The 26,335-nt window shown below is 39.7% G+C and overlaps 1 protein-coding gene across 5 annotated transcripts in view; it reads right to left on the bottom strand.

Moving 5' to 3' along the window:
* Positions 1-26,335, bottom strand: part of DZIP1 (DAZ interacting zinc finger protein 1) — a 57,818-nt gene that overhangs the window by 3,104 nt on the left and 28,379 nt on the right. For 3 of the 5 annotated variants that reach the window (XM_058548386.1, XM_058548387.1, XM_058548389.1), the window contains exons 11-21: positions 23,116-23,256; positions 22,620-22,668; positions 21,379-21,435; positions 19,159-19,215; positions 13,543-13,602; positions 8,489-8,631; positions 5,071-5,233; positions 4,651-4,780; positions 4,005-4,055; positions 2,429-2,622; positions 1,061-1,191 (exon numbers count right to left, since the gene is read on the bottom strand). In XM_058548386.1, coding sequence (XP_058404369.1) covers positions 1,061-1,191; positions 2,429-2,622; positions 4,005-4,055; positions 4,651-4,780; positions 5,071-5,233; positions 8,489-8,631; positions 13,543-13,602; positions 19,159-19,215; positions 21,379-21,435; positions 22,620-22,668; positions 23,116-23,256 — 1,176 coding nt within the window. The remainder of the gene's footprint in view (positions 1-1,060; positions 1,192-2,428; positions 2,623-4,004; positions 4,056-4,650; positions 4,781-5,070; positions 5,234-8,488; positions 8,632-13,542; positions 13,603-19,158; positions 19,216-21,378; positions 21,436-22,619; positions 22,669-23,115; positions 23,257-26,335) is intronic. The other 2 variants (XM_058548390.1, XM_058548388.1) reach the window with 2 other exon arrangements.

Below are 26,335 nucleotides of genomic sequence, written 5' to 3' on the forward strand. Positions count from 1 at the left end.
GATTGGAAATCTATGCTTTGAAAGCAGAGGGAACCACCTCTTTTCTGCTTCTTGCTTGGAAATGTACGTTTCCTACTGTATCAATCATGAATTTAGAAAATTCCAGAATTTTCTAGACGTTGTAGAAGTCAAGTCAGGGTGCTCCCCAAGAAGGAGCTAGGCTGGCTCTGGGGCTTTTACCTCTGTGATAACATGACATTTAACTGTAGGAGACATCACACGAAGGCCGGCAGAAACGGCCCGTGACCGAAAGGAGCACACATTTCTACCGTGTCCTTTCTAAGGAAGACATATTAGCTCTCCCTTGAATGAAACGACTTTTTGTCACTTTTGGCCTGTGTAACACAAACAGCACTAATAAAAGTAGTTTTATTATGTTCTGAATTCCATAGATGAACAGAAGAATTAAATCTAATTTAAGTGAAAAATTAAGAGAAGAGTGACTACCACTGGAAGACCCCGTCAATACAGACAAGTTGTGCACAGAAATACTACGGAAGATCTCCATCCGCAGAAACACTGTTGGTGTCCTGGGTGTTGGAACCGCTCGGAATGTGCCTGGGCCTCTCCTCTAATCAGGCAGAGGACCTCGGGCTCTGCCGACAGCTCGGTTCACGTATCTCTGAAGCACTTCTCCACCGACTCTGGCTCCCAAGTGGGGCTAAAACCTGAAAAGCCCCTATTGTACTTCCAGGTCACGCCACGGGAGCAGAAAAGTCTCTGGACTGGGATCTGGAGGCCCCAGATTGCAGCCAGTCACAAGTTTCTGTGTATAAACCATCAATATCCATAAGCATCAAATCGTATACATGACAGGATTCTGGAAACCTGTAAAGCTTGACAAGCATGTGATGTATTATTACCAGTTACTGTTCCAATATCTTTGATTCCCTATGGAATGGAAAGGAACGCAATACTGAAAACAAGAAAAGGTAAAAATCTCGACCTCTACTAAATAATTAATTTGTTTTATATTTCACTATGAAAAATACAATTATTAAAATGTATTCATTAAAAGATGAATTTCTCTGTGTATATTAGCAAGTAAAAGTGATTTCACCTTTAGTTCTTCTTTTAATTCTTTTTTGATGAACGCCTCAGCAACATTAATCCCACCAACTGGCTTATTCACATTTCTGTGATTTGAAACCGTCTTTTCAACTTTTTCAGTTAATGTTTTAACGGAAGTTCCTATATGACCAATAGAAAATAGTGAGGTAAAAATTTTTTAAATTATATCTATCTTCAGTTCCAAAATAACCTTATACGCAACTTTAAAAGAGTCTAAGCTTAGCAAATAATTATGTTTTATTAAAATGAAATCAATTGATGTTTTTGGGGGTTGAAAAAAGTCACATTAAACACTTATAATTCCTTTAAAAAAATCATAATCTTCTAGACTAGAAGCAATAAAATTTTCATTTTAAATCAAAGGATGGTCTTATTCAAGTATGTGGTCAGAAACTTTAATTTCAGTGAGGTAACCTGCATGAAAGGAATAGTCATATGGGTATTTTCAAAAGCAATTATTATTTAATTATTTTTAAATGAATTAATTATATTTTACATAATTATATAAATATATGGTATATACAATATAATTACTTATATCTGACATGTTTAAAATATATAATTCAAAAAATTTCATTACACAGCATTTCTTTTAGAAAAAATGACCCTTCAGTCCACTTCCCTTCAGCAACTTAGCAGCAGTCAGACTTGGACCTTGTGTTCCTTTAGAATTGCCTTATCTCCAAAAAGCAGCAGAGTGTATGAGAACAGCCATTCTTAGAGTCACCCAATGTTATGTGTTGAACTGTGTCCCTTCAAATTCATATGTTGAAGTCCTCACCCCCAATACCTCAGAATGTGACCTTGTTTGGAGATAGGGCCTTTAAAGGGGTAATGAAGTTAAAGTGAGCTCATTAGGGTGACCCTAATCCAATATGACCAGTGTCCTTACAAAAACAGTAAATTTGGACACAGAGACGTGCATGGAGGGAAGTCAATGTGATGAAATGTAGGAAGAAGACGGCTATCTACAAGTCAAGGACAGGCATAGAACAGATCCTTCCCTACCGCCTCCAGAAAGAACCAACCTTGCCACCCTTGAATTTGGTCTTCCAGCCCCGGGAACTATGAGATAATAAGTTTCTTGTGTTGAAGTCACCCAGTGTGTGGTACTTTGTTACAGCAGCCCTAGGAAACTAATACACCTGGGCATCCTCACTCCTTCCTCTCCTGCCACTTGCATATCAATTAGTTGCTAAGCCCTGTCCATTTTCCTCAGGCAGCAGTAGCTTTTGGATTAGCCCTATCCTTTCCTCCAGCACTTTCCCAGCTCAGGCTCCCAGTGCTTGGTGCCCCCAGTTGAGAGCCACTGACCTAAACAAAACTTCCAAAAGGATTTTCAATGATGACAGCTCACCTGTGGGCTTGGGAGAAATATCGGAATCCTCAATGTCACTTCCCTCAGTCCAGTCCGTGTCACTTCTGATGGTGTTCTTTCCAAAGCTACTCTTGTTGTTTTTAGAGGACTGCACAGCAAGTAAGTCTGCGGATATGTATGCCTGGATGAGGTCGTCATCATCCAACTCTTCCTCTGAACTAAAGGGAGGAGTCCTAAACAAATCAAAACCCAAACAGGGGTGTTGTTTTCATGTTTCAGGATTCACAAAAGATATGCATCTTAAAGTAGTGGGAACTCTCTCAGGTAACTCCCACCATAACAAACAAATGCCTGTGTGGCCACAGGATAAGATGGCGGCGAGGCCCAGGACTTATGCAAAAGGCTGAAGAGTCATTTCAAATCCAGACCTGCCAACCACACGGCATATTCACCAAAAGGGACTGAAGTTATGACATTTCTCCTCTAAATCCAAACTTGTATATTCTTAATATTCTTGGTTTTTATATACCTAAGAAAAATATTTCTCAGTTGAAAAAAATATTTTCTGCAATAAAACTACTCCACCTTTTAAAATAGTGTCATTACTTATAACTTACCTTTACAGTGCACCTTCCCAAGTGCTGTTACATAGACAATATCGTTTGTATTATCACATGAATTATCACCTCATTTTAAAGTGAAATAGAAGTCGAGAGCAATCTTCATTCATTTAAAAAATATTCCTTGAGCACTTAAATTCCAGATAATGTTCAGTTATACTAGATCTCATGAAATAGGCTTTTCCCATGAGATTATGTATATGAAAAGTGCTTTTGAAGGGTAAATCATTATTTATATTGCATAATATTGTCTCGACTATAAATATACACAATTCCTCAATGAAGAGATATTTATAGCATCAATATGTCCAGAATAAGTCAATAATGATGAAATTCAATTATGATAAAATTAGTTTTATTCATAATTAATAACAATAATATACCTACAATTTATTGCGTACCCACAAGTGCCAAGCACTGAGGCCAAGCCCTTTTCATATATTCTCATTTAATTTGTAGAACTATCCTGTGCAAAAGGCATCATCATCCCATATTACAGGTAAGAAAACTGAAGCTTAAAACAGGTAAGCAACTGAAATCAGTGGTACACAGTTAATGAGTGACTGGGGTAGGATTCTTAGTATTCTAAGAGAGCCTAAGAGAGATAATGGTCTAGGGCCATTATCAATTCCATAAGGAGCTAGAACACTAAAATATCATCTGACTACACTATCATGGATCCAGCCATTAAAAGTCAACATCATTCATTTAATTTATCTTGCTTATTGAAAATTACTGGACACCGAGGGGGATAATGGAAATGACCCAGGGTGGTCGCACTTCTTAATGGAGGCCACAATGTGACAAGTGCTATTGACTTACGTAATATCTGATAAAGAAACAAAGACACATCACAAATAACATCACCAAGGAATCACAAATGACATGTAATAATCATGGCTTTAGTTAACCACATGAGCATACTAATTTACAATGAAAGGAATGTTCAGTGAAAAGAATTTTTTAAATTATCTCCTCCCATCCCAAGTACTCACGTAATAGTTGACTTTCTGGGAAAATGATCGTCTATGATATTTTTCTTAACTCTAAAAACAACAGAAAAACACTTCTAAACAGCATGAGTGAATAGTGTAATTTAACATAAATTTCTACAGAATTGGTGAATTTTGCTTTTAACATATATTAAAGAGGGAGAGCAACAACAAGAGTCTCCTGGTACCAATAAGAGATAGGTAGGAATTGCAAGTGTGACTCTGTTGGGTCAAACATTGTTATGGGCTGAATGTTTGGTTTTCTCTAAAAATTCATGTGTTGAAGCCCTAACCCCCAATGTGATGGTATCTGGAGATGGGGCTTTTCAGAGGTAATTAGTTTAGATGAGGTTGGGGGGTGGGGGGGATGAGGAGATTAGTGTCCTTATAAGAAGAGGAAGAGAGTCCAGAGCTCTCTCTCTCCCTGCCAAGTGAGGACACAGCGAGAAGGTGGCTGTTTGCAAGCCCAGGAAGAGAACCCTCACCAGACCTGACTACACCGCCACCCTGATCTCGGATTTCGAGCCTCCAGAAGTGTGAGAAGTAAATCTCTGTTGTTTAAGCCACCCAGTCTATGGTATTTTGTTATGGCAGCCTGAGCTGACTAAGATGAACATTAATAAAAAATTTTAGGGTTGAAAATACTCACTTTGGAACAGATGTCCTATCACTAAAAACAGGTCTTTGTCTAATCAATTGTCTGCTTTTGGGAGGAACTTGTACCGCCTTGGGTATTTCTCCAGTTGAAAGGGTCTCCACTTGAGAAGCACCGTACTTATCTGGAATAGCAGCGTCATTCATAAGTCTCCATTGCATGAAAAACAGAAGAAAATACTACCATACTGTCTACACTGGCATTGAAATGAGCAAGCCCCTCTCCAGGGTCAAGTCCATACTAGAGAGGTTTTTCAATGTAAAAACGAAATCCAAGACCCAACATTTAACAGTTCAAACTGTAACAGAGTCGCCAATTAAGTGCCAAAGTTTGTGAATCATTTAAAGTTATGAAAAGGTTGTTTGATTTTGCTCCCATCTGCAGAAATGAGATGGCAGTCGGTAACAGGCTTACCTGAAGACAGTAATGTTCTCTCCTCAATTTTACAGCTGACCTGATGTTCAATGAATTCTCGAATTTGCTGAATGTTAGGTATTTGTCTTTCTCGCTCATGTCTTGCTGATTCCACGGTTCTTAGCACTCTATTCAAGTGATCGCTTGGAATACCGCGTACATCCTGAAGGAATAAAATATTAATCAATTATCCTGGGATGTTTTTCATTTCATGGACTTTTGTCAGCATTAACGGTGCCAACCGTTTATCATTACTGCTGCGTGTAAGGCGGGGGACCCCCCCCAACATATAACACTGTCCTGACCCTAAAAGGAGCTCACAGTGCAATGAGACACATAAGGAATGTGTATGATTGTATATGACTGGTCAGTAGTACAAGGCCGTGAGTGCCAGGACCAAGTGCACAGAAGGCACGTGTATGACTGTTTGTGACTGACTGACCAATAATGCAAGGTGTGTGATAAGAGCCGAATGAGTCCCCAAGGGCTAGAGAAGTTCCATGGAGAGAGGCTACTGGAGGCTTAAGGGAGAGGCTGGACTGTGCCCTGAAGGATGGGTGGAGTCAAACAAGTAGAAACACAGGAGTATTCCACATGGGTAGGGATGGGTGAGGGCACCTTGTGGGAAAGGCAGAATCAGTTGGGGCAGAAACGGTCCAGTGGTTAATACTACAAAGGAGAAAAGAGACTGAAGAAAAGGAGACTGAAGGCCGAAATGAAAAGCTTTAAGGTTATTTTACAGGTAAGAGAAAGTCATCAGAAGTTTCAATTATGAAAATAGCATAATTAAAGAGTAATGTGAGAAAATTCATCTGGATTTGATGGGAATTTACACAAAAGAAAACTAGTAAAAGGGCTATTTATTCATTTATTCAATAGCAGTGTCACACACACTTCCTCCACCCTTCCCTCAGTGTTCCCTGTCCCAGGACGTGGCTTCACCACCCACCCAGTTGTCCAGGACAGAAATCTCCGTCATCAGATCAAGTACCACCTACAAGAAGAAGTTTTCTCTGACCTCAGTTATTCAATCCCCTTTACTCTCCATTTCACATCCTACAATCTATCATCATGGATCTACCATCTGTCTGTGTGAGCAGTTACTCAATGCCTGTCTTCCTACACTCTGTAGCTGGATAGAAAAACCTAATTCTGTACAAATGTCAGTCCTTCCTAATTAATATACAAAATTCAAGGCCATTCCAATCAGAATCCCCATAGGGGTTATTCTGGGACTGCAGAAGCTGTTTCTAAAGTTCATTGGAAAACAAAATATGGAAGAATGGCCAAGAAATTTTTGAAATAAGAAGACTAATGAAGAAGACATGGCCTATAGCAAATATTAAAATACAGGACAAAGCTACTGCAATTAAATCAGTGTGGTGTTGATAAAGCGATACAATTGAAAAGGTAAAGCAGGATAAAACAGTTGAAAGTCCAAAAACAAATCCGAATGTATATAGGAATTTCCCATATGATAAAAGTGCCATTTCAAATAAATGGGGAAAGGATGGATTATTCAACAAACGATATTGGGATAACTGATTCAATTGGAAATAAGGTTAGATCTCCAACTCATTGTTTCTAAAGTTAATTGTTAAAGCCCCCCCCCCCCCCCAAAAAAACCTATCTGTGCATTAGGAAAAAACATAGAATGTTTTTATAATCCTAGGATAAAAGGAAATGCCCCAAATACAATATACAACCTGAAAACCATATTCAAACAACCAACATGAAAACTACAGTTTCAAGAAATAATTCATGGGGGCTGGCCCGGTGGCACAGCAGTTAAGTGCGCACGCTCTGTTTCAGCAGTCCAGGGTTTGCAGCTTCGGATCCCGGGCGCGCACTGACACACCGCTTGTCAAGCTATGCTGTGGTGGCGTCCCATAGAAAGTAGAGGAAGGTGGGCATGGATGTTAGCCCAGGGCCAATCTTCCTCAGCAAAAAAAGAGGAGGATTGGCATCTGATGTTACCTCAGGGCTGATCTTCCTCACAAAAAAAAAAAAAAGAAATAATTCATGTAGGAACTACTGACATTCCATAAATGTGTTTATTTCCACTGTCCTAACGGTGGTCAAACCCCACTAAGAAAAGTCTATGTACCAACAAGACTAAAAGTCGGTGAAAGATGTAGAGCAACTGGAACTCACACACACTGACAGGGATAGTGTAAATTAGTACAAACACTTTGGAAAACAATTTGGCTATACCCATTACAACTAAACATGTATATTCTCAGACTCAGCAACTTCATTCCTAGATATATACCCAAGAGAAAGGAATGCCTATGCCCACCAAAAGACATGTACAAAAATGTAATAGCCAAAGAGAGCTGGAAATCCAAATGTCTAGCAACAGGAGAATGGAGAAAATGTAGTATACTCAGACAATAGAATTCTACACCACAAACTACTGCTAAACAAAACAATAGGTATGAATCTTACAGACAAAATCATAAGCAAAATAAGTCAGATACAAAATACTACATGATGTATGATTCTGTTCATATGAGGTTCAGGAATAAGCAAAACTAAGTCAGAATAGCTTTTAACTCTGGTTGGGGAGTAGGGGCTGATATTGACTAAGGAAAGGCAAAAGAGAGTGTTCTAGGGTCCTGGAGATAATCAATCTCTTGATCTGGTTGGTAGTTACAGATCATACACACACACACGTACATACAAATCCATGTATACACAAACATACTACACACATACATACACATAAACATACACATGCATGTACACAATGCACAGATGTACATGTGCATGCACCTTTGCACACATGCATGCATATATATGCACATACTTTTTTATACCCATATATATATACATGCACACATGCATATGCAGACACAAACACATAGGTATATAAATTCAAGTTATTCACTTAAGATTTGTTTATTTTATGTATGTCAATAAAAAATATAAAAAGCAAAGAGTATATACAACATGATGTACTGGAATTATTCAATCTGGCAACAACATGAAATGCAATTCGTTCATCCATTCATTTAACAAGTATTGCTTAAGTGTGATTTTGTAATCGGCAATAATTTGGAGTTCCTATCAGAACGTAAGCAGCAATGCAACTGCCTAGATACAAACCCTGCTCCTTCATTACTAGCCATGTGACCTGAAGCAAGTTACTTAACCCCTCTGTAAAATAGAGCTAATATTGTCCCTTACCACAGAGATTTGTTTCTATGTTTAAATGAGTTAATATTTGCAAAGCTCTTAGAAAGGGGTTAGGTACACAGTGAATGCCTTCTAAGTGCTGGATAAATCATGTCGCATTAGCTTCTGGTCTGCAAATGTGGACAAAACTGACATGCCTTCTTCTCTTCTCTGATCTTTTCTTATTTAGAAAACAAAATAAAACAGAACCAGCAAATATTCCCAAAATGAATGAACTTACTGCATTAATCCCCAAGGTTTCCAGTTTCTCCACCAAACTCTGCTCCAAGACTGTTCTTACTTCCTTAGTGAGGGAGGGGTTATTCTTCAAAGCTTTCCTTAAATGTATCTTGTTGTTGTTTAATTTCTGTTCATTTTCCCTTCCTGAAATACAGTTTCAAAAATGTGTTAAAAAAATTAAAGAAATACATTAAATCTCTAAGCAGAAAATGAGAAAACACAATTTTTAAAAAGCAAGCAAGCATTTGTAATATTTTTAAGTTTTTGGATATTTTAGTCATTCAGCACAATATATAATGTTTAAGTATCATAACTCTGAAAGCTATCTTAAGTCTACTTCAAAACTTCAGTGTCTTTAAAGATTTTTTCTTGACCACTTAACTGAATTATAGCTAGACAAATAATGTAAGAAAAATATCTCAACAGAGGCACACAGTGGAAAAAACAAATTATTTAGAAGTTCAATGTTTTATCCTAAAATTATTTTACTACTTCTTGAAGAATTCATCTCTCTTAAATTCACTTATAATTTAGGTATCATGGAATGAAGAAAAAGTCCTATTTATTTTATTTTATTTTATTTATTTATTTATTTATTTTTTGTGAGGAAGATCAGCCCTGAGCTAACATCCACGCCAATCCTCCTCTTTTTGCTGAGGAAGACCGGCTCTGAGCTAACATCTATTGCCAATTCTCCTCCTTTTTTTCCCCAAAGCCCCAGTAGATAGTTGTATGTCATAGTTGCACATCCTTCTAGTTGCTGTATGTGGGACACCACCTCAGCATAGCCGGAGAAGCAGTGCGTCGGTGCACGTCCGGGATCTGAACCCAGGCCGCCAGCAGCGGAGCCAGCACACTTAACCGCTAAGCAATGGGGCGGCCCCCCCTATTTATTTTAAATAATTAACTTTTTATATAATAAATTTAGCAGAAGTTAAGTTCATATGAAATTTCAAAATGTGAAAATTATTATCCCTCTCAAAATATGTACCAAAATGAAAGAGAAATTAACACACGTCTTAGGAAAAGTATATATTTTTTAAAACAACCTATAATTAAAAACAAAGAAAAAACAACAGGCCAGATGCTCCTAACTTTTCCTTCCCTATTCCTCTTTTATTCCCCAACTAAAAAATGTCCAGTTCAAGAGAGTTGGGGGGAAGGGGGCGTAATCACATAACCTTGAAGAACTGAGTCCTTATGTCAAAGGAAATTGAGGGCTTGATGAAAGAGATCCAATGCCGGGCAGTTCAGACCCTTGGTGAATGTCCAAGGGCAGATCTGGAAGAAGGCAATGACAGTACTATCATTTTGGAGTCTATTCTCTGAACAGAAGCCTTCCACTCAACAAGGGTGGCACCAAATGCCATCGCCTAAGTCTGGGGCTGCAGGCAGGCTCCCACAGATATTCCAATCTTCCACGGCCTCATCCACCTCAGCAGATGGGATTTCTAGGTACCCACGGACCTCAGATTTGCAGAAGATCTTGAACAAAATGCCTTTTGGTTAAGATGTGTTCTAAACGCTAGTTTAATTCCAGGAGTAAAGAATATTTCTGTTAATTATAAATGGTTTTGCTGAAAGCAAAATTAGTCATATTACTATTTGACATTAAATAGGAGGAAAAATCCTGCATGTTGATGCTTTTCTATATTCTGTTACTGCAGCTTGCTAAATTGAAATTATGAAATTTTATATGATTATATATGAATAAAAGTCGAAAGTAATGTTAAATTTTATATTCTCAGCATTCATGCTGCTGTTTTCCCACCAGTATTTTCCAGTTTTCTGAAACTACCTAAAAAAAGCCCTTCTGTCCTAGGAACTGACAATCCATCAAAATCTACAGGGCTTAGCTGCAGCCATGCCTGTGTTGTTGGCTTTGGCTACTAGTTGGCCATCAAGTCTGCAACTATCTAGGGCTAAAAATAAAAAGAGGTACCAAGAGAGAGCCCGGAAGTCATGGTGCTACCATCGAAATAGACACACCTTGTGCCCCAATTTTGCAAAGATAATTTTTTGGCCAGTATCTGGGATATAAAAGGAACTACACAGAAGCATAGTGTGAAGAGACGCTCTGGGCCCTGTCCGCTCCGGGACGTGGGGCCACATGAAGCAGTCAAGTGGTGCCGAGAATGGCTTGGCCACAGTTAGAAGAGTTGTAAGGTCTCTGATAGCAATCACTGAATTCATTTGTTGGTTGGTCCAGGTTCACCCTCAATGCTGATGACAAGTTCATTTTGATGACTGAGTTTCCCCAAATGAGTGCAAATTGAACATTTCCCTCTGTCCTCAAATCCACTTTTTATGTTGGTGCTTGCTTTGGAAAGCCATTTATAAATAGACACCCTTGATAGGAAGGACTCTTACAAGGCTGGGGCTGGCCAACGGAAACAAGAGAAAGAATACAGAGTGGACAGGAAAAAAAATAAAGTTTTTATGTGAAGGTGGAATTAATCACTTGAAAGCCAACCACAGCTGAAGAATTTAGTTAAAGCATAAATATGCTCACCAAGATCAACAAAACTTTCTAGAGATCAGCATTTCCCCTAATTAAAAATTTTAAAGCACACCCAAACAGATCGCCAAAGCACCACAGCCCACACGTGATCAGTTATATTAGACATACACCACACCACGTATGGCAAGCAAATAATTGTAGCACAAAGCAAACAGCAAAAACCAAACAATTTGTGAGTTGGAAGAAACTTTACCATCTAGTAACCAATCTCATTTTTCACACAAGGACACTAAAACCAGAGAGGTAAACAGACTTCCCCAAAGGCCACCCAGCTAGTCCTGGACCACCTTGCCTTTCTCCATCACTTTGTTCTTTGCATTAGACTATGGAAAAGAAGAAAACCTGGACTTTGGTTCCAGCCCTGTCACTAATTAAACTCAACCACCTGGAGCAAGCTCCTGTGTTTCAAGTTTCTGAAAAGTAAAATGGCCTCTAAGAACTCTCCTGGCCCTCACATTCTAACATCCTATAGAACAGCAAGATCAAGTATGCCTCTACACAACCATCAAAAGGTAAGGATGCAGAAATAGTCACGTATGAGTTACTTCTTGGTAACAGTCACAGTGTTCTGCAAAACACTGCCAAAATTTAGTTGTACAGACATTATCTGCAGAATGTTAGCATAAGCTGAGGAATTTATTGATGGCAATTAATCTGCTGCTAGCATGCTGGCTCCATGGAGGCACTAGAAGGATGCGGTCACTGGTTTCTGTAACAGTGCACTTGGACTCGGGCATTTTCGGTTGTCCTCAACACTATGCTATCTCCCACTAGAACTACGTCTAAGATTATTTTCTTTCCCAGTCTACTGCCCCAAATGTGGCAACAACCAATGATGGTGTTTTCTGTCAACAACCCCAAACTCACACTTTACATTGTCCGGGTAGAAGAACTCTAAAACACAGGCAGAATATGCAGTGGGACTTGGAACCGGGAACCAAAATGGTGATGGTGGACAAATCAGGATTCCTCTTGGAACCTAGCTGACTCTCTCTCTCTTTTTTTTTTGCTGAGGAATATTCGCCCTGAGCTAACATCTGTTGCCAATCTTCCTCTACTTTGTATGTGAGCTGCCACCACAGTACGGCCACTGAGGAGTGGTATAGGTCCATGTCCGGGAACCGAACACCGGACCACTGAAGCAGAGTGTGCCGACCTGAACCACTAGGCCACTGGGGCTGGCCCGGATTCATTTTTTAAACGAGTGTGAACTATATGACCTGAGGCTCCAGTTTCAAAATTCTGGACCCTTTCTAATGAACCTCCTGACACATTTCGTAGATTCTTCAGACAATAAGATATTTTGTATTCCAGACATCAGTAAATGATATGTAGCAGAGAGAAAGCATGTTACTTGAAAGTAAAACGAAAATACACATCATGTAGATATTATGGATATGCCTGATATAGTCACTTTTCAATCTGTAGCCTTGTTAAAAAAAAAATTAGAGGGGCCGGCCCTGTGGCTTAGCGGTTAAGTGCGCGCGCTCTGCTGCTGGCAGACTGGGTTTGGATCCCGGGCGCGCACTGATGCACCGCTTCTCCGGCCATGCTGAGGCCGCGTCCCACATACAGCAGCTAGAAGGATGTGCAACTGTGACATGCAACTATCTACTGGGGCTTTGGGGGAAAAAATAAATAAATAAAATTATTAAAAAAAAAATTAGAAAAAAGTCTAGAGAACACAGAAGAAGTTATAACAAATATTAAGAATTTACATATTGGAATATATAATTTTACTTCTCTTCCTAACAAAAATGACAAAACCAGACCCCATATAAATATTAACAATTTGCTTTCTCCTAAAGAATGGATATATGGTAAAGCATTATTATTACTAAGGAGAAAATTATGATAAATAAACCAATTCGAATATAATTGTTTTAGGATCTGCAAGTCTAGCATTAGAAAATATTCTTAACAATGTAAAAATATTTTCATAAACTTCCAAAATTAATTGATAGAAAATAATTTTTTAAACTGCTAAATAAAATGAGTAAGCAGTAATAATTTTAATTATCTTCCCAAAACTATAACAGCTCCCAAGTTCCATCATAAAGATATTATTCTACAAATAAATATTCCACATTCAGAGCTTAAATATTATGCTTTCCTTGCTATCAACAATAATTTTCGAAATGGGCACTTCACCCATTCATTTCACAGATTCAAGATGTGAGAAATAGCAACTGTGATACGAATATTTTTGTATCATCTGGCACAACAGACATGTGTCAACTTGTCTTCTGATCAGAAAATATCTGCATTGACATAAAGACTTAAATTTTTTCAAGTACCTGGACACAGGAAATTTCTTATTCAAATGCTATAAGAATACAGTAAAAGCAGGGGAAAATATAGCATATTAGAGGAATAAGATGGCAGAATACTACATATAGACTGAAAATGTAATCCAAACCTAAACCTCCCTAATTTTGATACAGTATGATAAAAATCATTGGATTGGATTTTCAAGGTTTTAGCATCTAAATATACTCTCTGCAGGTACAAACCCTGATCAAGCCCTTTGTTACCTTTTTCTTCCTCTGAAAGTTCTTCTATTGGTTCCAGTATGTGCGATGAGAATGCCTGTTCTATTAATGAAGAAAAAAGAAGAATAGTACAAACAGGACAACAGCAAAGTAAAATTAGTTTCCTTGCAAATAATTTTGAAAGATATAGTTCCACAGTGTTTTAATCATGCCTAAGATAGCAAGAATTTACCAGGGAAAAAATATTGAGGCAGTCAGTTAAAGCTGGTCACTTTTTCATGGTATCTTTGCTTTTTATGTATTTTCCACTAATTCCACTCTCAGGAAATTATATTTTTAAATAATTAAAGTTTCTCACTCATCAACCTAGTGCCTGATACGATTCTTCCCTCCACCCTTTTTCTACCCCAAAGCCCCAGTAGATAGTTGTACGTCATAGTTGCACATCCTTCTAGCTGCTATATGTGGGACGCGGCCTCAGCATGGCCCGACAAGCAGTGCATCAATGTGCGCCCAGGATCCAAACCTGGGCCGCCAGCAGCGGAGCGCGGGCACTTAACCAATAAGCCACGGGGCCGGCCCCTGATACGATTCTTTTAAGGCACAAGGACACAACTGCAAAAAATCTTCACTTCTCCCTAAAAATACTTACCTTATAAAATATTTTGATCAGGTGGCTAAATAGAAAATTACTGAAAATATTTCAATTCCCCAAAATAAAAACATAAAAAGTTCCCAGGGCCCTGGGATTCCTACTTCTCATTAGGCCCAGGGTCTTCAGGGGGTGGGGCCAGGATGGTGAGAGAGCAGACAGGTGGCCCTAGAGTCAGCTGCAGGACTAAGAGCCATTCTTATACACCTCCATGTCCCTAAACCGAGATTCAAGACCTAGTTCTGCTCCCAGAGAGCCACCAGGGCAAGGCTGTGGAAAGATGACAGAGGAAGATGAGCTTTTCCCAGTCCCACTCCAGAACAGCGGCCAGGGGAGATGAGGCCTCTGGATGACCTCCCAGGCACACGTTACTATGCAGGCACAAGGAAACCCACAGGCAGCATGGATAAAGCCAAACCCCACCCCATCAACAGAGGGCAAGTTCCTTCGTGGGAAAGGTCAGGTTTTGGCTGAAGCTCTAACCATGGCAGTCAGGCATTAGACATGGAATGAAATGCAACCAGAAGTCTGGTTTAGGAGGTGCCTGGTTCATTTATCTTCATCTTGGAGACTGACATAGGGCGCCTCCTCAGAGAGCTCTCCAACTGTACCCACAAGGCGGGGGTCATTTCATTCTACCACCAGAACCCAGAGTGGGCCATTGGTGAGGGTCATAACGGCCAACAACTCCTCCACCAGGCTGCCAGGCATAGATCTAAGTGCTTTGCACATTTTGTCTCAGATTCAATACCTCCTACTTTGAAGGCCTGGCTTTCAATTTATAAAAAGGTATTTCTGGTACTCTATTTTTAGGCATATACAAATACACACACACATATATGTATATATAGATAAATATATATATTATATTTGAGTATATATAAATAGGCTTTTATAGCTTGTTCAGCAACCTACTCAACATACCTAACACTGACTGTATGGGAGGAATGCATTTTAAACTACTCTCAAACAGACTTTTGGAACACAGCCTATTAGTAAATAGGAATCCACTTTAATTTTGAAACATGAACATGGCCCCGCAAAGGAGCATTTAATTCCATCCAAGTACCACAACTGCTGAATACCAAAAATGTGCTTTCAAATTTGTTATTCAGCATCAAGATTTTAAAGTTATACAAATAAAGAAAAAAAAATTTGTAACTGTGTGGTGATGGATGTTAACTAGACAATTGTGGTGATCATTTCGCAATATATACAAATATCAAACCACCATGTTGTACACCTAAAACTAATATAATGTTATATGTCAATTATATTTCAATAAAAAATTCAAACAATAAAGTTATACAAATAAACTATTTTACTAGTTTGAACTGCTAAAAATAGAGACTTTAGGAGGATAGCTAATTTCAGTCTTTTAAAAGTCACATGGTTTATATTTTATTGTACTTCATGAAAATGACAAAAATAAAGTTATGAGGAAAAGTTCTCTAAAATCTCACAAAATCATCCTGTGCATATTTGTCATTATATTACAGGATTCTCCCATGACTTATTTCTCTTGAGTCAGGACAAACCCAAAATTCTGACGTTTCCTGCTGTGGTGCAGAGGGCAGGGTTCTGGGGCAGGAGCAGATCCCTGAACCCGGGCTCCTACAATAAAGGCTGAGGAAGTGAGGTCAACTAGACCCCAGCTCCCCAAACAAGCAGGCTGATGTCCCAAGTGAGAGGGGAAGGGCCTGCCATTCTTATGCTTTATAAGTCACAGGTCCAGCCTCCTACTGTCCCAGCTCCTGTCCTGGGCTCAGATCTCAGGGTGAGAGCTGAAACACTCAGAGACTTGAGTTTCCCCTGTGAACTTGCTAGAGGCTTCCAAAAAAATCCTTTTTTATTTATTTATTTTTTTTTGTGAGGAAGATCAGCCCTGAGCTAACATCCGTGCTAATCCTCCTCTTTTTGCTGAAGAAGACCGGCTCTGAGCTAACATCTATTGCTAATCCTCCTCCTTTTTTTTTTCCCCAAAGCCCCAGTAGATAATTGTATGTCATAGTTGCACATCCTGCTAGTTGCTGTATGTGGGACGCGGCCTCAGCATGGCCGGAGAAGTAGTGTGTCAGTGCGCGCCCGGGATCCGAACCCGGGCCGCCAGTAGCGGAGTGCGCACACTTAACCGCTAAGCCACGGGGCCGGCCCTCAGAAAAATCCTTATGTCAGTCTCCCACCATTACCTCCAGAAGAATAGTTCCCAGATCTCTACCCAGCCCTTTCTTCCACTGGCTGACTTGTTGGACTTCATCATGCCTATCCTAGAAGCTAACCCTTAGCCAGTGCTTGCTCAGTGGCTCCTGCTCCAAAGGCCCTGCCTCATTTGAGCCATACCACAGCCCACTGTGGTAGCCATTACTATTTTCCCCATTTGGCAGGCAAGGAAACTTAACGTTTCATGAGTCAACTGTAAATTCAGACTGTCTGCTTCCAAAGTCCAGGCTCTTGGCCACAAAGCCACGATGCCCCCCTACTGGCACTCGCGGGGTTTGTCTCCCAGACTTCTCTAAATGGCACCGCCACCTACCCAGTATCTGAGCTGATCGTGTTCTGACCCTTCTCTTGCCCTCACACCTAATCACTTGCACAGCCTTTCCACCAATTCCACTGAATGGCTGTTGTGTCCCCTTCCTCTTTCCTAGGTAAGGAATCTCACACAGACTATCACTAACATCCCCACTGGTTTCCCCAGCTCTGATTCTTTGAACACACTCTGGTCAGGCTAAGCTTCTCGAAGCCCAGCTCTCCAATCCTGCCAAGCCCAGGCTCAAGAACACTCAGCAGCTACACACTGCTACAAGAATGGCCCAGAATAGATATAGGCCGGCACTCAATGGTGGCCATAAACAGTCTCAACCAACCTTATTTCTGTCACATCTCTTCTGCATACTCTGTTTTCAGCCAAATAATTCATCTGCACCATTAATTCATATCTAGTGCTTTCCTGCTACCTTTTGCTTTGTCTCAGGTGAAAGGAGCCTACACTCCTTCCCTGGCCCCAGGGTAACCCACATCTAATAACTGATCACCTCAATCCAGGAAAATTCCAAAGTGCCCATCCCAGCTCTAAAGCTCCCAGTCAGATCTGCTGAGGCCTCCCTGTGCAGATGCATTTGGATTCCACATCCCTTCCACCCAATCCTGCCTCTCTTACAGGCATTGCCTGAGAACACTGCCCAACAAACTTCCCACCTGCAAATTTCCGCCCCAGAGTCTGTTTCCTAGGGAACCCAACCTAAGATGGTTAGTAATCATGGCATTTTTCATGGTAAAGAACCTCATCAAGCTTTGAGATGGAACAAAAGGAAAGGTACAGAGGTAATCAAGCTAATTAATGTTATGCAATACATGATAACCGTCCCCTGCCCCCCCACAGTAGGGCACATTGCCATGGCTGGGGCAGGTCAGTGGGCCCTGGCCAAGCATCCCCCTTGCTCCTGCTCATTGAGATGCTCCCAAATCAACTCTGATCCCAATCCAAGGGCTGCAGGCCCCATGCCAGGTCTGGCTGGCACTTAAAACTAGCATTTCAATCCCAGCACATGCCAGCAAGGGGGCTGGCTGATTCATGCAGCCCTGGTCCAGTCAGGGCAGGGTCCACATGGAACACAGTGCTTTAGAACTGGCAGATTTACCAGGACCCTTGAATTAACCCCAGATTGCTAAACATATCATAGGAGTCCTTTATCAGGCACCAAAAATATAAAAGAAAGAAAATGTGGACCTCGTGTAATGTCATACAGAAGGCTAAGAATAACAAAGTACCAAAAAAAAAAAAAAGGAAACTAAAGCACACTGCTGAAGTACAAGAGAAGTGACCAGAGACACCTTATAAAAATCAGCACTAAAAAAGGAGGCAACACAGAGATTTTAGATCTGACATAAATAACATGAACACAGAATAATTGTCAGAAATAATTTTCTTGTATATTCAATATTAAAGCAAATTTACATAGCTCCAACATACATTTTATCTCTGTTACTGGTCCAAAGGAAAAAAATCTGCATGTTCTAAACACTTGTAAATAATAACATCCAATATGTGTAGAATTTATACATTTCATATTGTGAGCATATGCTCAAAGGAATTGATCCACCTGAAATGATCTTAGGAAAAAAATAAGGGGCAATAAATGCTTCATGAGTCAGTCAGTGAGTAAAAAGGATAATTACAAAAGGCCATGATCTATAGACCACAATATTTATGAAGACAAAAAGTCCGAGTCGACTGACCATGGATTTAAGTCTAATTAAAAGGCTAAAAAGAAAACTGGAATGAAGTAATTATTAGATTCCAGAAGCATTTGTAGGCAAGAGAGGAAAATGATCGTCCCCCTCCCATCTTAATTCACTTAATATACAGCAGACCATAGGAAAACAATGGATTAAATAACAACCTATAAAAACTATAAGCACCTTAACAGTATAAAAACAAAATATGGCTACAAAGATTTGCCCTATCAGATCATGCTAATAACAATGATCACCCTGTGGCCTGGTCTGACAACTGAATCCTGGCAGTGATTTCATCCAGTGGTTCCTACTTTTTTCCTTTAGTTTCTATCACATGTCTTTTCTAGATTTTCCCAATCACTGAAACTGTTTGTTTAAAAAAGGTGACTTGCTGCCACATTGAAAGTTATAAAAACAATCACATATGCCCTGTGGCATGTGCTGGATGGCTGATCTAGTACAAAGTCACCCTCTTAGCTAATACCTAGTACTTTCCACCCAAAATCATAAATAATCAAAGAACTATCCAAAGTTAAAATCTCTATTTGTGAGCCCAGCAACATATACATTTTTTACCTAATGACTTTGATAGGTATGTTTAGTTTACCATAATATTACACATGAAAATTGCAGTTTTAACTGTTTTGCATTTATTCAAATATACTGTGTTTTGCATAATTACCCCCACAGAAGCACTTTCAGTTAATAAGTTATCTAACTCAGGATGGAAACTGCACATAAAACGCTGAGACTTTGCTGAAACTTACCATGTGCCATGGTTAGACTTGATTTGGCATCCAAAGTCTGTGGGGCTGGGGCATTCACTGAAACAGCACAAAAAGAAAAAGCTCAGCGTTCTGTAAGTAAAGCATAAGTGTCTGAGCATGAGGATAAGCAAGTACTCTCAAATTAGTCAAGATATATACAGACCATAAGGGACCAATATTTCAAATGACAAAGATATTACCAACTAACCTAAACCAATTTTTTAATAACAGCTTTACTGAAATATATTCACGGTTTTAAAATATACAATTCAGTAGTTTTTATATTCACCGTCTTGTGCAACCATAACTACTACCCAATTTTAGAACATTTTCATCACATATATCCCTTCAACAATACCTGTACCCATTAGCCCCATTCCTCCCTCCCCCCAGCCCTAGGCAACCATTGATCTACTTTCTCTCTCTATGGATTTGCCTATTCTGGATCTTTCATATAAATGGAATTATACAATATGTGGTCCTTCGTAATTGGCTTCTTTTACTCAGCATCATGTTTTCAAGGTTCATCCATGTTGTAGCATGTGCAGCATTAAGCATGTACTTTTATGGCCAAATAACACTCCATTGAATGGATAGACCACACTTTATTTATCTATTCATTAGTTGATGGGCATTTGGGTTGTTTCCATTTTTTGGCTATTATAAATAAAACTGCCAGAAATATTCATGTACAATAAACCAATTAAAAAAATACCCCAATCACTGGGCTGGAAGACACTGTGAGAAGGCACTAATTCAGCCATAGGCTGTAGAGTATACCTGATTCAAGTAAGACTAAATGCTCTCTACTTCAAAATATCTTCAGAAAATTAGATTCCACAGCCTCCCTTCCAATATTTGACACTTCTTATCTGAGGTTCATCTCTGGACTATTTATTTGTCTTTTAGTTTCCTGATTCTTTCCCTAGTTTAAAGATAGATCTTTAATTCTAATCCTACTCTAAAAAACACAGGCCACAGCGCTCAGCTACCTCCATAGGCATACATTTTTTGTCTTTAGAATGGCCACTGGTGAAAGCGTTCAACTCCTAACTATGGGTAAATTGCTAACAATTCTGGAAATAATGGCCTTCAAACCCCTTTGCAATTTGCATAATCTAGATCAACGTTTGGCAAACTATAGCCCATGGGACATACCAGCCTACCACCTGTTTCTGTAAATAAAATTTTACTGGAACACAATATTGTTTCAATGATGTGTCAAGTATAAACAATAATAATTTAGTGCCTTTTAACTTTTCCATCTTTCTCTGAAATGTGTTTTTTTTTAATTTATTTCATAAGATTTAAGTCCACCTTCTACTCTCCCCTCAGCCCTAGTCTTGGCACTTAAAATCCCCTCCCCTCCTTAGCACCTCTCAACCTCTTCAGTTCCACAGGCAACATCAAGAGGCCTCAAGAAGCATCTGAGCAGTTAAAACCATTAGCATTTCCCAGTCAATTGTGCCAAATTCGCAAACATGCTCATCAGTGTCCTTTCATCAGTATACAGTCCTGGGCCCATGTGAAAGGTGTTGTCGCTGGTGCCCAGCCTCAGTCCAGGCCCTCCCCCAGCAGTCGGATCCCTGTTCACATGCACATCCTCTCTTGCCCATGATCACCGGCTCCCTTACTTCCTCCTCCTACAGTTCTCTTCCTCTCCCTTACACTTTCCTGAATGGAAATAAAAATATTTCAAGTATTTAACTATTATTAAGAAAACATCTGTCCGTTTCTAAACTGTACAGATTAAGTCTTTTTGGAATACAGTTGATTCTGACAGCTCCAGGAGATAGCCAAGCTGAGCTGACCTCAACTGAGTGACTGACAGAACATCAGCTCAAAGCCTGCAGCGCTGAGCATCTCAGAGAGGCCCAATGTGGTGGCCACCACACACAGTCACATTGTCATACAGTGTACTACCTTGGGAAAGCCAAAAGTACAAACTGGAGTGAAGCCAAAGAATTTTTAGTTGTCCCTTTATTAGGCAGACTGCAAAATAATAGGGATGGCTAACCAAAATCACCATAAAATCACATGGATAGTTACAATTTGGGGTTTCAGAAGTAGGTAAAAGCCAGGAATCAAAAAGATGACTATGTAATCTCCAAACACATTGGTTTTCAAACAAAAGTCTCTACAAATAATAAGTAGAAGTGACCTATTGGTTTAGCACTTTAGAAATATCTTTAGAACACTGAGCCTATTATAGAAACTTACTAGGTACAGCTGGGACTGCTGGCTTAGATTCAAAAGTTTGCCAGGTTAAAGGACTCCCTGAAATAACAAAAAAAAAATTAATAACAAAAATCACAAGCTATGGCTTATATTTTGGCAACGCTCATCCTAATCGTTTTCCCCCCTAGAAAACAAGAAACGAAATTTGCCAACACATTGCAACTCACCCAATAAAGATGTGTAACACAAATCCTTTTAAAGTTAACTTTTTCCTAAAGTTACTTTTCAGTCAAATATTTATGCTAAGTAATTATACTAGTATTCCTCACTACCTGAACTCTCAATATTCAAAGAGAAGTTCTAAGGAACCACGACCCTTCCCAAACCTTTATCTCAAAACAAGAGGAAAACGAGTGTATAAGTCAGTGTATCTCCCGTGGCCCCCAGAAACAGGAAGGAAACCCAGCTCACATACCCATTACCATGGTTGGTGTCTCTCAAGTAGACAAAGATTCCTTAACAACCTGAGACGTTCAGGAACTAAGACTAGGATCACTCAGAAGAAGACCTGGCAGAACGCAAGTTCTCTTCTTTATTGTGAGACTCTGCATTTCTGGCTCCCAGTCTCCCTTCTAGACTAGCTTTTGAGTGATCCAGAAATGGCTGGCTTTGCTATAGTCAGTAGGTCGTGCATACCCCACTATGCTTACAACAAATCTTTAACCCCAAACCACCACAATTGAGAACAACGCAGCAAGCCTGTATAGTACTTTAGAATAATTAAGAGTTTAATATCAATAACAATAGCTAACACTAATGAGTGTTTAACAGCGGCACTTTTCACACGTTCTCTCAAGTAATCCTTATAACAAGCCTATGATGCAGTTACTATTAATATTCCAACTTTAGAGCTGAGGAAACTGAGTCAGAGACTCACAAAACTACAAAGTGCCAGATGGGAGTTGAGCCCAGTCTGTCTCCAGACCCTACGCTTTTAATCACAGCCACCTTATCACGTATCAGTTCAGAGGTAAATCGTTACTGAGCGTGTATTGTGTGGGTACAGTATTCTGATAAAAAACATAGGAGACCATTCAGTGACGGTTTAGGTATTTAAAATTCTTCAACATTCTGGGTTGTGATAACAGATCTCCCAAATTAAATGAACCAGAGGAAGGCCATCTTAGCACCGTAAACCTCTGGGGCCCCACATTCTTCTGATGTCTAGTCTGCAGTTAGAGAGGCCCGCCTTGCCTCCAGCACTGGGACCCTGGTTCACTTACCTTTGGGTTCACTCACACTGTTTAATGGTTTACTGGTAAACTCTTTAATCTGCAAAGAAAAACATTCTTCTAGCGATACCTGTTTAAAACTAGACAGGGACATATTGGATAATGGACAGATACTATACTTAGTAAACTAATCTTTTTAATAAATCCTCCAAAGACACAAGGACACGTGGAATTTAAAGACAACGAGTCAAAAATCTTATAAAAGCAGCATTTGGTTGCTTCTGAAAGTAATTACCAAAAGAAATTCTTATCTGCCTTCAAATGTATTCTGAATTCGAATTTAACAAGTCTGCTTACCCTACGGTATTTTAAAATACCCTTTAAAAAATTTATTTTATTGATTTACTTTTACAAACAACCACAGGGAAAAAAATATTCCATCTTCTTTATCTTATTCAACTTACAAATGCTCTAAAATAAAAACACATGTTCGTAGATAAACTGTACTGTGTAAAGAAGCACAGTGCCAATATACACCCAGACATACCTGTTGTCTCTGAGTGATAATCAGCTCATTCTGTTCCTGGAGTCTCTGCCCTAGCTCTTCTATCCTTTTCTTGTAGAAAACATTACTTTTATTTAGATCATCTATCATTGAGGTTCGAAGTTTCTCTATATGTGACAGGAGCTGGAAAAAAATCAAGAAAGGCATCTGTCTGCAAACTGCATATAAAATGCCTTCATTCTGCAGTTTGTTATGTACATGCCCTGCCTTCTTTGTTGGCCTTATGTTATCTGTGCACATCAAGTCATTGAATAAATCTTTGATCACTGTGTACCGAGACCCTGGCTGTACAAGGGCTTCATGTCTATTCCCAGGGAGCTCACGATGCAAACCAGACAACGCTGATAATGCGAACAGCTGAGTGAACTGGAGCACATTACATGAAATAACACAGAGATGAGCAAGGATCAAGGATCGAGGCTCCGACCCCATGCAGTCTTGTCCTGACATGTCCACATGTGCCATCCCAGCTCGAATGTGCTCTCCCAGGACCAGAGAGCCCATCTTAATTACTTTTATAAGTCCAGCAACTAGCACAATCTCTGGCCATTAGCAGGTTCTCAATAAATATTTACTGAGAAAAGGAAAATGGAAGAAAAGGAAAGAGAAAGGAAGTGGAGAAAAAGAAAGTGGTAGAGGAGAACAGGGAGGGAGGAGGAGAGGAAGGGGGGAAGGAATGGATGAAGGGACGGAGAGAGGCAGAGGACAGAGAGATTCAAAGATTCATAGAGAGATGCATCTCAGAGATTTAACATCAGGGAAGATCATATACGGGACAAAAGGAATTCAAGAGTTTGTATTCAATAATTTAGAGAAAGATTCCTAAAGCAATTTCAGCAGTTGCTTAAAAAGAGTGAAAAAAACCTTGGTAACTGGAGCTAAGGACATTGCAAGCCTAGGGCCTGGAAATGGAGACAGGCATGTGCAGATCAAATAAAGGGGGGAGTAACTGTGCCCAGGAGGAGTACAAAAAGCGCCCAGAGCAGTATTTCCTAACTTGCTTGGTTTTTTTTAACAAACCACCATGTGCTAGAGGCTGTGTTAAGCACTTCATTTTGTTGAATCCACACCACAACTTTAAGGATACATGTTTTGACCCCATTGTACAGATGGAGAAACTCACGTCTAGAGGGGTAGAGTAGCTGGCCCAAACTCAGATAGCTGGAGGGGGAAGAGCCCAGACTTGAACTTTCATGTCTGGCTCCAAAGTCAACACTCTCAAATTTAGTGTCTATGTCATGAAAGATATTAATAAATAACACTTGCACACAATCAAGTGGCCCCCCAGGACTTTAAGAAATAAATCACCGAATCAAAAAGTAATAGCAATGTACCTTTTAGAATGGCTAAAATCTGGAACACAGGCAACACCAAATGCTGACAGGGATGTGGGGCAAAAGGAACTCTCAAACATTGCCAGTGGGAATGTAAAATGATGCAGCCACTTTGGAAGACAGTTTGGCAGTTTCTTACAAAACTAAACATACTCTTACCATTCAATCTAGCAATTGTACTCTTTGGCATTTATCCCAGAGCGTTGGAAACTTAGGTCCAGACAAAAACCTGCACATGAATGTTTATAGCAGCTTTATTTATAATTGACAAAACTGAGAAGCAACCAAGATATCCTTCAGTAGGTGAATGGGTAAATAAACTGGTACATCCAGACAATGGAATATCATTCAGCACTGAAAAGAAATGAGCTATCAAGCCACAAAAATACATACATGGAGGAATCTTCCATGTAAATTGCTAAGTGAAAGAAACCAATCTGAAAGGCTACATCCTGTATGATTCCAACTATATGACGTTCTGGGAAAGGCAAAAGTATGGAAACAGTAAAAAGATCAGGGGTTAGTGGGAAGGGATGGATGAATACACAGAGCATAGAGGATTTTTAAGGCAGTGAAACTATTCTGTATGATACTGCAATGGTGGATACATGTCATTATACATTTGTCCAAACTCATAGAATGTACAACACCAAGAGCAACCCCTAAAGTAAACTTTGGACTTTGGGTGATAATGTAAGGTCATCAATTGTAACAGATGTACCTCTCCAGTGCGGGATATTGACAGTGGGGAAGGCTGTGCCTACAGGGGGAGCAAGGGGTATTTGGGAACTTTCTATACTTTCTGCTCAATGTTGCTGTGGAACCTAAAACTGCTTTAAAAAATAGTCTAATTACATTGAAAAATGAACAATAACAGCAACAACAACAAGTTAATGCTCTCTATCAATAACACTGCAGGGTCCTCCCTCTGAAGTGCTCTGTGCTCATATGAGGCTGGACAAACACTGGGTTGAAGCAAGTTAAAAAGGTTTCCTGAGTGGGGACTAAAAAGAACCTTTCATTTCCTTGTGGATGCTGAGACTCTCCCCCAAGGAGGACATTGTCAAGAACTTTCCCTACATTTTTACAGACCACTGGAAGAGTGCCTCCAAAGCAGTCTGGGAAACGCTGAGCCGGGAAATAGAAGGAAAAGCCAGTAAAGATGTCCAGGATTCTGTGTGGAGGTTTAGCATCAACAATATGGGGAGTCATTCTGGGCCCCAAGAAGAAAGTGGACATAGGAAAAACTAAGGGATGGCATCATTTTGACACTGAAATTGAGAACTGACCAGAAAAGTACAGAAAAGAATTCACTGAGAGAGGAATGTGAGGGTCTAAGCAAGGGATAGCCACAAATTATTTCAAAAAGTTTGTGGCCCTTGAGTCTATTTCTTACAACCTTCTACCATTTCAAGTTCTGTGCTTTTTTCTCTACCAGTCCACATCACCCCTTCCTCTTTTCCTTTCATTACGTGACCATTCTACAAACTCCCAAGCTCTAAAGAGTCTTCTATTGGGTCAAAAGGGCATGCCATCATTTATCTGTGACTCCCTTTGAACTTCTACCCATATTATTTAAAAAAAAAAAACAAAAGACTGCCAAGACTCTAGGTAAAGCAATAAAAGGTTGGCAAAGGCAACTTCCCTTAAACAGAGAAATACAATATGTGCATTGTAGGAACAGTAGGCACCAATTATGTGGAATAATTAATAGTTAGGTCTCAGGCAGAGATTACTAAACCTGATTGAATTCACCCCTCTGTTAGGGTTTAAGAGAAATGAAGGAAGAAGTAAGCAGCTTCTGAACTAGCAAAACCAACAGACAAGGGACCAGCATAGCCTAGCGGCAGGACAAAAACTCCACATTC

The sequence above is a fragment of the Diceros bicornis genome, chromosome 9, assembly GCF_020826845.1.
Source record: "Diceros bicornis minor isolate mBicDic1 chromosome 9, mDicBic1.mat.cur, whole genome shotgun sequence".
Taxonomy (NCBI): Eukaryota; Metazoa; Chordata; class Mammalia; order Perissodactyla; family Rhinocerotidae; genus Diceros; species Diceros bicornis.